At 42.2% G+C, this 16512-nt stretch overlaps 1 protein-coding gene across 1 annotated transcript in view; it reads right to left on the bottom strand.

Annotated features, from left to right (window-relative positions):
• GRIN2A (glutamate ionotropic receptor NMDA type subunit 2A) overlaps positions 1-16512 on the bottom strand; it is a gene marked incomplete at both ends in the record, with an annotated part of 368989 nt that overhangs the window by 49209 nt on the left and 303268 nt on the right. The window contains one exon of the mRNA XM_082645645.1: positions 12211-12371. Coding sequence (XP_082501771.1) covers positions 12211-12371 — 161 coding nt within the window. The remainder of the gene's footprint in view (positions 1-12210; positions 12372-16512) is intronic.

Below are 16512 nucleotides of genomic sequence, written 5' to 3'. Positions count from 1 at the left end.
CGCCACAACTACTGAAGTCCGCCCACCTAGAGCCTGTGCTCTCCAACAAGAGAAGCCACCACAGTGAGAAACCCGTGCACCACAACGAAGACCCAACGCAGCCAAAAAAAACCTCATAGAACTAGCTTAAAATTTTTCTTCTCCTTCAATTCTCCACACTTACATTAATTTCGTTTCTGATTTTTATAATTTTATTCTGCTTACTCTGTGGTTATATCCTCTTCTTCTTCTTTTTTTCCTAAGGTAGATGTTTGCATTATGATTTACCCATCTATTTTTTTACCAGTGTATTTGGTTGATGGCATAAATTTCACGGCAGGCACTGCTTTTGCTACATCTCACAATTTAGCTCAAAATAAATTTAATTTCTCTTGAAGAAAAAAAACACATTATTAATTGAAAACCCAACTGTACCTTACTGCACAGAGTTTGATAGCATCCCACAGAACAAAATTTTAAAATTACGTGTGAACATATAAATATACGCAAGTGCATCTAACAAAGGTCTAGGAGAAACGGCACGTGTATCAGACAGATAACAGCGTTTACCTGGTGGGGGTGGGGGTGATTTGGGATTGGGACGTGGTCAAATGGATGCTTATTAATCTGCATTTTTTACAATGAGAATATATTTTTAAATGAGAAGCAATGCAGCATAGTGGTTAAGGGCATAAATGCTACAGCCAGTTCAAATCCCAGCTCTGAAGCTTACGAGCACTTGCCTGGCAAGGGACTTAACCTCTGCATGACAGCGCAGGGGGGCCAAATATGCCGTCCTAAATTGTGTCTCTTAGGCATGAGGACTAAGTTAGGCTGATTATTTTTAAGAAACGAAGACTCAGGAAGCCTTTCTTTTTACCTCCTCCTTACCTGCCTAAAGAACTTAGATGAAGGGTCTGTTCCCAGAATAGAGCTACCACCAGAGATGTCTGCAAAGAATACAGGCTAAGTGTGTTGGGGGAAACCAGGCAGGGCCTGGAGATCAGACTCCTCTCTGTGTCCCACTGTCTCTGCTGGTGCAGCAAACATTTATTTACCAAGCATTTGCTCTTCCGTTTCTATGTGAACAGGCTTCCTCCCCTTTAAAGTCCCAAACTCGGGCTTCCCTGGTGGCGCAGTGGTTGAGAGTCCGCCTGCCGATGCAGGGGACCGGGTTCGTGCCCCGGTCTGGGAGAATCCCACATGCCGCGGAGCGGCTGGGCCCGTGAGCCATGGCTGCTGAGCCTGCGTGTCCGGAGGCTGTGCTCTGCAGCAGGAGAGGCCACAACAGTGAGAGGCCCATGTACCGCAAAAAAATAAAATAAAATAAAGTCCCAAACTCCCACCCCCAACATCCTCTTTTGTCTTTAGCTGAAGATGGTATTTAAGGTGAGGCTTGGGCCATTTTGGTAAGTTACCCAGTTCTCCTGGGTCTCTCCCATGTATATATGTTATTAAAGTTTTGTTTGACTTTCTTCTGTTAATCTATCTCCTGTCAATTTAATTCTTCAACCAGCCAGGAAAAAGCTAGAAGAGTCGAGTAAAATTTCTCGCCCACTCCTGACAATAGTTTCTCTGTGTACACAGTGGAGATGCTGGATGTACCAACCCTCACGGGGCGGTTGTGAAGATTAAATGAAGAATTATAGGTAAAGTGCTTATAAGAGCGTCTGGCACAGAGCAAGGACAACTAAGCAACTGAGATTAGGAAGCAGGGATGGACACTAGCTAGCATAATAATCGCGTTGCCCAATGGTGGCGGTCTACCCCCAAGAGCCCGTACTGCATTCACGTGCACTGGGCATTGGGGTGAACTACAAGGTCACTCCCCACAGCGCATACTCGGGTAGAGCGCTGGGTAGTGAGGCCTCCCCCACAGACCCCAGAGGAGAGCCTTCTGCGGCAGTGCTCACGTCGGACATCTGTCAGAGGAGGTCACACTGGTGCCTAAGGGAGTGTGTTGGGTTGAACAGTGTCCTCCCAAAATTCACATCCACCAGAACCTGGGAATGTAATCTTATTTGGAAATTGGGTCTTTCCAGATGTAATTAGTGAAGGATCTCAAGACAAAATCATCCTGGATTTAGGTGGGTCCTAAATCTGATGACTTAGAAGAAGAGTCCCTTATAAGAAGAGGAGGGACTTCCCTGGTGGCACAGTGGTTAAGAATCCGCCTGCCAATGCAGGGGACAAGGGTTTGAGCCCTGGTCCGGGAAGATCCCACATGCTGCGGAGCCACTAAGCCCGTGCGCCACAACTACTGAGCCTGCGAGCCACAACTACTGAGCCCACACACCACAACTACGGAAGCCCATGCGCCTAGAGCCCGTGCTCTGCAACAAGAGAAGCCACCGCAATGAGAAGCCTGCACACCGCAATGAAGAGTAGCCCCTGCTCTCCACAACTAGACAAAGCCCGCATGCAGCAACAAAGACCCAACGCAGCCAAAAATAAATAAATAAATAAATTAGAAAAAAGAGGAGACACACAAGGAACAAGGTCATGTGGAAACAGAGGCAGAGATTTGAACGATGCTGCCACAAGCCAAGAGGCCCCAGAAGCGGGAAGAGACAGGACAATTCTCCCCAGAGCCTTCGGAGGTAGCGTGGCCCTGCCAACACCTTGCTTTTAGACTTCTGGACTCCAGAACTAGGGGAGCAGACATTTCTCTCGTTTTAAACCCCCAAGTTTGTGGTTACTTGTTATGGCAGCCACAGGGAACTACCACAGTGGGGAAAGCTGAGGCATGGTACCCGAATTCCTATTGCTCCTCCACCTGCATTTCTCTCGATGGAATGAGGCTGGACTTGCTAAGGCAGAGGCTGCTGTCTAGGCCCCAAGCACTCACCACGGGGTATGGACAGCATCTCCCAACCTGTGCTAAAGACTCCCATGGCCTGAGCTATCCCGGCACCAGGAAAACTCACTCCTCCCCCTGCTGCTAGAGCAAGTGAACACACAGGGCTGATGCTTTAACACCAAGACCATTTTAGCACCTGGGTCAGTGGGAGCTTGTTTACAGTTTTCACAGTGGAGAGAAAGGAAGCACACTACTGAGATTTTCCAAATCTGAGCCACTGATGGGCAGGAGCGCCAACTTCCCTGGTTCCACCTCCCCACCCGCCCCCCCAGCCTCATACACCTCATGACAAAGGTGTCCAACCCTTCCCAGAATCCTTCACTTGTCAGGACAAGCAGACAGTTAGATGTCATGAGTAGAAAGAGATGATGGGCTGAGTCTGAATGCCAGCTCTGCCAATCACGTAACCTTTGAACAAGTTGCTTCTGCTCCTTGAGCCTCAGTTTCACCTTCTGCAAAATGGAGAGAAAACCTATTTGGCAGAGTTGAATCAGGATGAAATGAGATGACATATTTGAAGTCTCCATGTGCATCTGACAATCAATAAGCAGAGGTGATTCCTAAGGAGACAAGGAGATGGAATCTGCCAGGAAGCTCCTGCTTGTTCAGTCTCCCCAGGGAGAATTTCCTAACCACGTGTATCCGAATACAAGGAATACATCCTTTTTTTGGTTGGTTTTCCTCTGTGAGTTCATTTTTTTTCTCCATTTCAAAGAAAGAAGAAATATTGCCCGTTTTAAAAGCAGTATCAAGACTTTCAAAGGAAAAAGAGACATTTTAAACTATGAACAAAATTAGTTCTTGGTTTTGTATAATACTGCGTAAATAGAAACAGGCTAATTGTGCACTGTTACGGGAATGTTCATATTTAGTATTTTAAGTTGTGACTCAAAGCATAGGCTCTGGAGCAAGTGAGACCACAGACGAGCTATTTTAATCTCTCTGTGCCTATTTCTTCGATTGTAAATCACTATCTCATAGGGTTGTTATGAGGTTTAAATAAGATACTGCAGGCAAAGCATTCAAAACAGTACCTGGCACATAGGTAAGCTCCCAGCAAATGGTATCTATCAGTTTGAAATACCTCTCTTAGTTCCCAAAACAATTCAGGCAGGTTATTCTAACTGCAGTAGAAGAAGGTTTACACATATGGATAAAGCAATTTGAGTGAACTGAACTCTGAGATGGAATAGCAGGTAAGGGCTTAGGGAAAGTCTGAAAGCAGATATTCAGGCCATAAGCTCTCCGCAGTTGCTAACAGAAGATCATAAATTAAGCTCCGAATTATGTAGAAACCCAAGCAAAAAGAACACTCGAGTAGTTACAGGACTTGCGTTGTCCACAAGATAAAAGAACCTTACAGTGAAGAAAAAAATGCTGTTTACTATACAGAGAAGTCTGAGAAATGAGGTAGGATGACATTGTGAACAACTTGGTACAATAATGCTATCAGCAAGGTTTCTGAAATAACTATTTCTTGGAGGGCCCTTCAATGCCAGACAAGGTATGATGAAAATGCATAGCAGTAAAAGTTAAATTAATCAATCTTCCTCTAGCTCAGTGAAATATCCCCTAGTCATTAAATGTGGTAATTGTCCAACAAAACCGTACAGATTTTACTGAGAAATGTCAAACAGATTTGCATGGACACCGATTCAATGTGTGTAAACTATGAACATGTGTACAAATACCCGAAGGAAATGCAGGAAGAACTGAAGAATTATATTCAGAAGAAACTTTTTTTCTTATTATTATAAGTAATACTTTTGTTGCAGAAAATGTGTTAAGTATAAAAGGGGTAGAAAGAAGCCCACAACCCTCATCATCTAGCAATATCTCTGATAACCTTTGATGTATTTCATTTCAGTCTCCTTTCTTCTTTTCTCTCTTTCCTTCTCCTTCCATCTTTACAGAATTGGGATCCCATTTTATTCAACTTTTCCCCCATTTTTTTTCTATTTTTAATACTTTATGGGTGGCCTTGAACATCCATTAATATAGTTTTAATGGAGTTTCACAAGAGATAATTTCAAGTACAAAAAAGATGTCTCTGCTTCCTTGAGTTTTTATTAAGGGTAAAATTCCTACCTCTCTGATGTGGTAGCAATTATTTCTGAGCTTTACTTGCAGTGTGGGGGTGGATCTCAGAAACCAGGTCACTGTAGATCTGATGTCCTCTGGAGACGACGCTATTCCAGTTAAGACAACAGCTCACCGAACCTTGAGATCTACGCCTGTTATCAAACTCAGCATCTGGAAATGAACCCTCTGAGTGGGATTCTGCTTGACTGACAAAATATAGCTCATAAATCGTGCTCAGATGGCACCCTTGAAAGAACTTGCTCTGCGTGGCAACTCAACATCAATGAGCATCCTTATGCCTTCCTGGTCTACCTTGGCAAGTTCAACATCCCTGGACCAGTTTCCTTTGAGGATGGAAAGAAGGATGCTATGATCTTATCAACTCCCAGACTGTCAACTGATAATTATGTATTATATAATACATGTATATTATATACAATATTAAATATATATATACATATATATAAAATTTGCCTCCACAAAGAATCTCTATGGCATGCAGATTACTTCAAGCTGAAAACAATCAAGGCCCAAAAGACTCAAGAGGAAACTCTGACCTTCCTCCTAACCGCCTGAAAGAATTAGATTGAGGGCCTGTTTCCAGATTAGAGCTATCAGCAGAGAATACGGTGGGCTAAGTGTGGTGAGGAAAACTCTAGGCAGGGCCTAGAGATCAGAGTGTACTACATTGTCTCTGCCTGGTCCAACAGGTGTTTATTTACCAAGCATGTGCTCCCCATCTCCATATGAATTGCCTTCCTCCCCTCTGAAGTCCCAAACCACTACCCTCAACATCCTCTTTTGTCTTTAGCTGAAGATGGTATTTAAGGTGAGGGTTTGGCCATTTTGGAGAGTTACTCAGGTCTCTCTCATGTATACACGTTATTAAACTTCTGTTTGATTTTCTCTTGTTAATATGCCTCACGTCGGCTTAATTCTCAGACCGGCCATAAGAATCTAGAAGGGAAGAGGAACATTTCTTCCTCCCCAGTAATATAATATGTAACTTTGGTCTCCAATTCTCCCTTGAGCTCTGACCTCATATATCCAGCTGCCTCCCTGGCATTGCCAAGTTGGGAAGCAAGCCTAACTCCTACAGTCAATAATTCTACAATGTAAGTTCTTAGTTAAATAGCGTGTTGGGTAATTAGTTAACCTTGTAGAGCCTTAGGTTCTTCATCTCTTAAAGTACCCAGCTCATAGGAGTAATAGTACCCAGCTCAAAGGAGTAAAGTACCCAGCTCATAGGAGTAATAGTACCCAGCTCAAAGGAGTAAAGTACCCAGCTCATAGGAGTAATAGTACCCAGCTCAAAGGAGTAAAGTACCCAGCTCATAGGAGTAATACTACACAGCTCAAAGGAATAATAATACTCAGGTCATAGGAGTAATAGTACTCAGGTCATAGGAGTGATAGTACTCAGCTCTTAGGAGTGTTCTGAGGATCAAATGAGATTATGCATGTGAAGCGCCTGGAGCTGCATCTCACAGATTGTTAGGTTTCAATCAATGCAGAGATGAAATATGATGATGTTGTCCCAAAGGCACTGCCGACTTAACTCATCCAAACCTAAATCTGTGTTCCTCCACGCCTCTGCTCATTCTGAGCCCTTCCTCTCCTTGGTCCTGTCCATTCCTCACAGAACACCATCTCTCAATATTCAATGAATTAACCTCTCAAAACAGGGATTCCTCACCCCTACAGGCTTGGAGAAGCTGTGTCTTAGAACAGGGGTTCAGTGCTCACCTCTTCTATAAAGACAGTTCTGACACTTGCAAATAGATGTGACCACCCTCATCCTTTTATTTTTACAGACACATTATACAGTTTGGGCCTTGTAGAAAAATGCCTATTGGCAAAAGGCAACCCTCCTTTACATTTCTTCTCCCAAACTACTCAATGTAAGTGAAGGCAAAAGATGCCCATCTGTTTCCCAACATTGTTGGGCTGAAAATGAAATCAGACAGGGGACAGGGGGCCTGAAGGCCGAAAATTAAAGCTTCTAAAGGAAACTGGGACTTTTTCAAAAATTTATATACACATGATTGGACATGAAAACCAGTTAAAATAGAAAACATAAACCATCCCACTATGTCTTCAACTATTAGCCTTTTCAGAGTCGTAGGAGTGTTGATTGTTTAATTTAAATCTGGCATAAGTGCTATGCTTAACTGCTTGGAGAACATCAGCTTCTGATGACTGAGCATTTATAAATCTACATCTGTCTCCACTCATTTCAGCTTCAGGTCCCTCTTCTAAAGCAGGTGGTCCCAAAATTTGATTAGTGTGCATCAAAATCACCTGAAGAGCTTGTTACAACATGCAGATTCCCAGGCCCCTGCCCCAGAGATTCTGGTTCTGTTGGCTCAGTGGGGCTCAAGAATCCACATCTTTATTAGCACCCCTACTGATTCAGACTCAGGCTACGCTTTGCGAAACGTTGGTGTAGAAACCTGGGGTCATGAAATGCCCGTTCACCTTTGGTTCGGGAGAACCCTACCTGTCAGAACAGACTCGTTCCTGGAAAACCTTACCTATCAATGTTTGTACAACAAACATTCGGTGCAAATCCTATTTTCTCACTGATTTACTTGATATTTTCTGGGATACTTTATCTCCATTTATTATACATTTCAACAAACAATGATACTTAACAACTTAGTTTCAAATGACACTTAACAACTCAGTTTCAAGTTTCTCTGTCCCTATGCTCTTAGGTGATTCTGCATCCTGAAGATAAGCTACATGTTCATATTGGCTGGCTTACTCTTTATATGCATAATGTATTTATTGAACTCTTTTAGAATAGTAGTTCTCAAATTTTAGCTTGTATCAAAATCACCTGGAGCAGCAGCATGCTTGTTAAAATGCAAATTCACAGGCTCCATCATTAAAGAGAAGGTCTTGTGTTGGGTCCAGAAGTTTGCGTTTTTACAAGTAACCATTTGATTCAGGTAGAGTTGGTCCACTGGCCAGGCTTGGAGACACCCAGCTTTCGAGAATTATTCTAAATCCTTTCTGCAAAAATGACAGCTGTTTATAATTGTGGTTTGTCTGGATTTTGTATTTTGGAAAGTTCTAAATAAGTGTTCGAGTGCTGACACAAGTAAAAGAATCTCAGAATTATTTCAGAGATTGGAGAATCCAGCCCTTTCACTTTTTAGATAGGGAAACTGAGGTTCAGAGAGGTGACATGACTTGTCTAAGGCCACAGCTAGCTAACGATAGAGCCCAGACTCAAACCAAGCTGGGACCCTCATTCAACCATAATGCAAAATCCCTCTTGTGTCCCAGACTCTTCCAGGAAGTTACAACCCATAAAGAAGCTTCCCCATTTCACTGACCCTGGTGTATACGAACATATATTCACTAAGCCACAGATAGAGAGACTTGTGGGTGGAGGGGCAGGACCCAGTAGCTGAGCTACATGCTCTGGGATTTTTAAGCCAAGCCTCACTGGATTTAAGGGTACTGGGGGTAGGAATATCCTGAAATTCAACAATTCAGAAACACATAGGGTAGCTCCCTCTACCTTCCAGAGGGACAGAAACTTCTAGAGATGCTGTACATGGGGAAGGAAGGGAATAACTATTTTATAAAGCTGGAGTTCATTGTTATTATTACATGAGAAGTTTGTTTTATTATTCCTTAAACCCTCATGATATTTACTCTTGTAAAATTATTTCATAATACATTTCATATTTTAAAGTAATGTATTTCATAATGAAAAATTTTAAAAGCAAATGAGATGGGAGAGGGGAAAGGCAACTAAGTGTGGTGTAGTAGACACTTGAAAGACAGCAGTCTCGGGATGATGAGCAGATACGATCAACACAAAGACTCTGTCAGATCTTGGTGCAGTTCGGTGCTGGCAGTTCTTAAATTTTGGTTCTCACAATCATTTGAAGAGTTGTATTCATCTCTCATACTCTACACCAAGAAAAACTCCGAATATTAAAAATGCCACCAAAATAGAAAACAGGAGAAAATTATTTTGTAACCTGAGTGAAAAGGATTTTTGAATTACAACTCAAACTCCAGAAGCCATAAAAAAGATTGATAGGTGTGACTACAAAAAACATAGATCTCTGTGGAAAAAAATATCTACAAGCTCAAAAGACAATCTAACAGCAGCAAAAAACTGGGACAAACATTTGTAATCACATCACAAATAAAGGGCTCATTTCTCTAATAGATAAATTAATAAGAAAAACCATCAAATCAACAGAAAAAAATAAGGCACACTTTCAAAAAAGGAATTGCAGAAGGCTTTTCATTACATTTGGTAAAAATCTACTGATAACAAGATGGTGCATATTAAAAAACATTTTGTCACATGTTTTACCTATTATCTTAGCAAAATTTTAGAAGATTGATGATACACTGTGTTGGCAAAGGTTTTGGGGAGATACGTACCCTCATTCATTGATGGTAAAGGTGAATTTCCTTGGGAGGGAAATTTGTCAATGTCTGTCAAAAGTACTACTACGTGTAGTCTTGGACCCAGCAGTCCAAGAAATTTATTTGGCATTGGATGTGACACATAGGTAAGGATATTCACTGCAGTATTGTTTGTAACAACAAAAAATGATATCCTAAATATCCATTAGTTGGAGACTGATTAAATACCGTATGATACACTCACACGATGAAAGACTATAAATCTTTAAAAAATAACTCTGTAGCTATTTATGCTTTGATAGAGAAAGATATGGAAGGACACACAGGAAAGTAGTAAATGTGGCTACTATGGAGGGTACTAGGCAAATAAGGAACAGTGTGGAAGGAAGGCTCTTCACTGTTTATCTTTTTATACACTACTTTTTGATTTTTGAATCATGTAAATGTACTATCTATTCAAAATTTAATTTAAACAACTTAAATAATTCACTGAGGAACCTGTTAAACATGTAAGTGGTTTCCCCTGATATTAATTCCACTGAGACAGAATCTCCAGGAATGAGCAGGAATGTCCTCACCCCTACGGGTGCATGTAGTTATTTCTTAAAAAGAAAAGACTCACACCCCTTTAGCTCTAGTTTCTGAGTTTAAAGTAATAGTGTCATGCATCCCCCTCATGGGAGATTGAATATAGGGTTAACCCACCATCTGCCCAAGTTTGCTAAGATGGATGTTTTAACTATTATATGGCTTCCCGAGAACAATTTGTACAATTTATGGCCAGGGATGGTTTCTAATTCTCTACTCCTTTTTGTTTGCATTATTTAAAAAAAGTGAAAAAGAAAGAAAACAACCCATTTTGTGCTCTGGGTGGCAGATGAATGAGGAGGGAAACAGCCAGCCTTCAACCATTTTTTCTAACCATTGTCATCACATTTATGCTCATGGTTTGTCCAAAGCAACAGTATATACGATGAAAAGACCACAGTGAAAACAAACAAACAAACAAAAACCCATACCCATGGCTAAGCTGCAAAGTCATCAAAAATTTGTCTTTTCTGGTATCTACTAAAATTGAACATACCACATTCTATAGCTCAGCAATTTCCACTCTTAGGTATATAACAAGAAAAATGTACTCACTTGTACAACAAAAGACATGTAGGAGAAAGCCCTTAGGAGCTTTACTCATAATAGCCCCGCAAGGGACACTACCCTAACGTTCATCAAGATTAGAAAAGATGTGTGCATTGTGGTATATCCCCACAGTGAAATTCTACACAGCAATGAGAATGAAAGAACTGGAATGACACACAGTGATCTCACTAACAGAATGATGAGTCAAATAAAGACAAAAAAAGAGAAAACATACGGTATGATTTTATTATATGTTAGAATAACAGGGCAAAAGAATCTACTGCTTTAGAAGCGAGGATGATCCACGAAGATAGTAACTGGAGGAGGGGTGCGTTCGTGTGTGTGCGTGTGTGTGTGTGTGTATGTGGTGGGGGGCTGTAGGGATTGGTGACATCTTGTTAATTGAACTGCATGGTCAGATCAGTTTGGACAAAGTCATCCAGCAGTATACTTAATACTTGTACTTTTCTGCATTTTTTGTTATGCTTTTTAGTAAAAAGTTTTAAAAAGTCATTCCAAGCCAGAATGAGCAGTGTGTGAATGAGTTTTAGATAAGAAATGGGTTCAGCTTCTAAATAAATGCTGTCCCAGCCCCTGTTGAGATACCAAAGAGATTCCAAAGAGACTGAAATGACAATATGTCATTGGCCAAAGCTCCTGGAAATTATGCAGAGATCCGGGCTTGATGGTTTAGAGGGGCCCCCTCTGCCCCACCAGACACAAAGAAGCAGCAAGGCCTTCGCAATGGGCCTGCAGAATAGCCCACAGGAAGAAGCTGTGCATTAATCGGCAAGGAGAATGCACTACATCCCGTTTTACTTGCCAGGGATCCCTGACAATTGAGATGGTCCACGTAAGTACATTGTCTGGATGAGCAAAACTTTCCTTAATAAACAATCCTTTCATTTAAAACAGAATCTTTTTTAATGGCACCCTTTCAAAAACACATTCCACACTTCCCTGACTTTTCAAAACGTTGAAGAGTCCATGGAATAGAATTTAACCTTGACACCAAATAACAACACTAGCAATTATGTCCTATCTCTGGGCCAGGCGCTGTCCGAAATGCTTGACAGCACAGTTTCTCTCTTAATCCTCATAAAACTCCTATGAATTAGGCCCTATCATTATTCCCATTTTATGTCTGAGGCTGAGAGCGACTGAAGAACTGTCCAAGGTCATAAAACAGGTCTTCTGTTTACAGCGTCTGTTATTTCGTGTCTGCTATCCTCCACAATGCCAACAGGTAGACGGAAATGTTAGCTGTACCTTTAGAGAGACTGAGTTCTCAGCTTTTCTCTCCGTATTTCCTTTCTCCTTCCTCAACGTGACACTCTTAGTTTTCACAGAAAGCTACATGCCATAAACTCCTACCTGAAATCAGATAAAAACTTACAGTACTTTGTCTTCACCACTTTAAATAAACTCCATCTCCTTAGATCTCCCTATTGGCTAAAATATCCCATTGAGTTGGACCAACTTCTTTATCAGTTTAAGAAACCCCTCTGGTTCTCTGCATTTCAAAGTGTCCTGGATTTGCTTTTTCTTAACACAATTCAGAAGGAAGCCTGTGATACTCATCAGATTAGCAAAAGCAGCCCTCAACTGGGGGCCTCCTTGACTTCCAGCTCAGCTCTCGAGAACATACACCAGTGGGGGCAGACAAGCCCAAAGGCAAGGCGCGCAGCGTCAGTTTCTGTAAGGTGTGCAGAGGGGCAGGCCTGCAGAGCAGAAGCAACCGTCGTCCTTACCCTGTTTTCAAGCTGACCAAGGCGTCCTCTACTCCCTTCTGATTGAACTTGGTCATGTACTGATGCATGTAGGGATAGTTGTTCCGAATGTTTCGCTCCGTACTGCCGTTGGGCACCGTGCCAAATCGAAAGGAAGGGGAATAGTCGTGAGGTCTCTGAAACTGGAGAGAGACAGACAGAGAAGGAAGGAGGAGGAGGAAGAATCAGCCATCGTTCCGTCTTGCCTCAGGAGTTACACGTATGCACGCGCTAGCACAGGACAGTAAACACCCACTCATTTTTGTGCTTCCTTTCTACTTAATCACACCTTCCACTGGTCTGGGAGCTCCAGGAAGTCAGAAACAGTGTCTGTCTTCTTCCTTACTGTCCCTCAGTGCCCAGCATAGGGGCTGGCTGGGTGTGCTACAGGTATCTGTTGGATGGAATTTTTCATCTCCATTATAGAGACCAGCCTAGTCCTAGGCTCACGGGCAGTGCTCAGGAAATGCTGATTAAGCTGGAAATAATGTATGACTTCAGTTCATTCATCTGCCTCATCATGAAATTTTCTGAGATCCTCACCAATCACTCCATTCTCTGGACCCCATTTACAATTTCTTTCACCTCACCCAGAAAATGACAAAGGGGAGCAGAATTTGCCACTCCTGAAATATGCCTCTTTGGCATACGGATTATCTGGGGGCCGGTTATTTTTTAAGAAACAGCAGACACAGGAGAAACTCTGAAAACTGAGTAGAAGTTAACTCTTTTGGAAGAGGCAAAATCTTATATTTGTGAGGGTGTCTTCCTCTCTGTATCTGGAAGAGGATGACTAAATCTCTAAAACTCTTAGCCATGGAGAAGGCAGCAACTTAAATCTGCATCACTACCCTACCCTTGCTTACTGCGCTCTTCCTGGTCTCCTTCCAGAACTGGCCTTGCCTTCTCCCCCACCCCCCATCATGCCTCCCATTACCCCTACATCCTTCTTTTGTCTTCAGCTGAAGAGAGTACTTAAGCTGGTGGTTTGGGCTATTTCGGGGAGTTACTCAGGTTTCTTGGGTATCTCCCATATATACAGATGGTATACATGTTTTTCTCCTGTTAAATCTGTCATTTATTATGGAGGGTGGGGGTCTCCACCAAGAACCTGGAAGGGTAGAGGGACAATCATTTTTCTTCCCGTACAAAGACTCTATGTCATTCACTCATCCTCCAGCCATCATTCATTCATTCACTCATGCATGCATGCAATACTTATTGGGGTCCTAACACATCCCAGGCATAATGGCAGGTTCCATGAACGTTGCTTGAGCTCAAGTCCATACTAACCATTAGCTTCCCGGTGATGCCCATGTCTGGTATGGCCTCTTGAGCCTCCATAAAGGCTCACTGTCCATGCTCTACTGGGTTTCCCTGATTGGCTGATGTTGTCTGTGAAGGGGGTCAGAACAGGCCTCCCCAGGATGTGCCACTTTGATCATGTGGGTTTTTTTTCATTCTATTAATGTTGTGTATTGCATTGACTTATTTTCATACGCTTAATCACCCATACATTCTTGGGATAAATCTCACTTGGTCATGGCACATTTTTCTTTTTATATGCTGCTGCTTGATTCGGTTTGCTGGTATTTTGGTGAGGATTTTTGCACCAATATTTTAAAAAGATATTGATCTATCATTTTTTTTTTCCTGTGATTCCTTTGTCTAGTTTGGTATCAAGGAATTTCTGGCCTCAGAGAATGAGTTAGGTAGTGTTCCTCCTCTATTTTTCTAAAGAGTTTGAGAAGGATTGGTGTTAATTCTCCTTTAAAACTGTTTGGTAAAATTCACCAGTGAAGCTATCTGGTCTTGAATTTTTCTATTCTTTTTAAAAAAATTTTTTATTGGAGTATAGTTGATTTACAAGGCTGTGTTAGTTTCTGGTGTACAGCAAAGTGATTCATATATATATATGGATATATATATATAAGAATATATATATTCTTTTTCATATTCTTTCCATTATAGTTTATTACAAGATATTGAATATAGTTCCCTGTGCTATACAGTAGGACTTGTTGTTTATCTATTTTATATATAGTAGTTTGTATCTGCTAATCCCAAACTCCTAATTTATCCCTCCCACCAGATGTGCCACTTTGGCACATGATTTATTTTGAGCTGAAGGCAATTGAGACCCTGTGGGCTCAAGAGGAACTTTCCCTGCTCCATTAAAGAATTTAAATTGGGGGCCTTGCCCATAATAAGAGTTATTACCAGAAATAACATTTTATGACCTATGACAGGCAAACATTTAATTACTGAATGTCTGCTCTTCTCATCATCCTGTGAATTACCCTCCTCCCCTCTGGAGCCCCAGGGCCCTAGCATATTCCTTAGCTCAGGATGGCACATCTACCTCATTTTACCTTTCTGTCTCTGAACCTCTCATATATGTGGGGTTCCCATATGTATGAAATTAAGTTAGATTTTCTCCTGTTAATCTGCCTCATGTCAATTTAATTCTTAGACCAGGCAGAACTATCTAGAAGGGTAGAGAAAAGTTTCTTTGCTCCCCATCTGTTCACACCTTCAGTGTTTGGGGCAACCTAACCAGATTGGGAGTCCAGAGAACTAGGTCTAAGTCCCAGAAATACAGTTAAAATCTAGAGGCAGCACAAGGCAATGGTTACAAGTGTGAGCTCAGCCTCACAGGTTCCAAAGTCAGGTTCTATCCCTTACAGACCGTGGGGCCTTAGAGAAGCCACCTTACTTCCCGCTGCCTCCACTTATTTTCCGTCTGCAGAGTGGGAAACACATGAGTACTTCCCTTGTGGGGACAATGGGAAGATCTAAAACTACAACTTTTTTCAAGTAATTAGAATAGTGCCTGCAACAGAGTAAGCACTCAAAAATAAAACTACTCTTATTCATCATTTCTGCCATCATCGTGGGAAAAAAAAAGTAAACTGGGCCTCATTTTACTATGAAATATGGAATTCTGGAACTAGAAAGTGATGATTATAATGACTAACATGTTTTGAGGATTTGCTGGGGGCCAGCACTGTGCTGAGAACTTTACAAACACTGGCTCATTTAATACTCACAACAACACTGCCCGGGTAGCTAATCTTTGAGGCTCCGTTTTACAGATGAAGAAACTGAGGCTCAGAGAGGTTCTATGACCTACTTAAGATTACACTCCTTGTAAACAGCAGCCCAGATTTCAAACCTAAGGTCTGAACTCTATCATTCCTCCGAGACCATTACTAGCGACCTCTCCTCTTTTAGAGGTGAGGACACCTTGAGACCCAGAGAGGGAAGGACACCCAGCAAATCTCCGGCAGAACCAGGGCTGGGATCCAGAGGTCTCTCAGATTTCCACATCAGCATGTCTTCCACGGAACTGAGAACTGCCGGAGGAAGCGTCCAAGTTTACCCAAGAGTCAGGCTAATCAAAAACACTGTTCTTTTTTCTAGACTCACACTTCTTTTCACTGTTAAATAAACTTTCCAGTTGAAGATTGCTCCCCTTAAATAGGCACGCTGCTGCCTAATAAGCAGCCATAACTGGACTTGGGAGAAGTGGCCATGCATTGTCCAAATGAGATCCTCCTGCTGGGCACCTTGTGTTGGGAGTGTGTGTGTATGTACAAGCGTGTGTGTGTGTGAACAGCAAATGCTCTTTGCACTCACTCAGGCAAGCAGTGCCTCAACTCACCATCTAAAAGGGGGAGGCACCAGCCCAGTCCTGTTTGCACAGCAGCTGTCTGCTCAGGGGCACAGAGGCAGCAGAACTGCTCATAAATCTAGTCATTGTAGCAGCCGCTCCCGATCTCCCGAGACATCTGACGGCCTATTTGCCTAACTGCCTTCCCCTTCGCTCACCATCTGTAGCAGAGGAGACACGCAGCTCTTTTATCAGATTCCCTTCCTTCCCTGCATTTGGTTTGCACAGCGATAGAGAGATTCAGCCTCGGTGATGAATTTCCACACCTCTCTGGCCTTGATTGTACCCTCACCCACACTAAATTCAGCCTGGCACCCAGACCTAGGAACCTTTCCCACTCAACTAAAGGCTGTCAAACTTTTTAAAGCATGACTCACAATACATCTTCCATCTCCACCCTGTGAACACACACTTTCTACTTAGGATATACTCTGATGTAATCCATGGTGATCTACTATTTTAATGGTCACAACTCTTAAATTAATTTCATGACTCCCTAAAGAGTCACGACCTACAGTGTGAAAAATAGTTAGGGGCAAGGATGACTCATCGCCGGAATCCCAGGGCCTAGCGTCGAGGGCACACTCTGTGTTTCTTAGGGGAATGATTTC

Source organism: Mesoplodon mirus (genome assembly GCF_964341445.2).
Source record: "Mesoplodon mirus genome assembly, chromosome: 15".
Classification (NCBI taxonomy): domain Eukaryota; kingdom Metazoa; phylum Chordata; class Mammalia; order Artiodactyla; family Ziphiidae; genus Mesoplodon; species Mesoplodon mirus.
The sequence above is the reverse complement of the archived record's forward strand: the minus strand, read 5'-3'. Positions and strand labels throughout refer to the sequence as shown.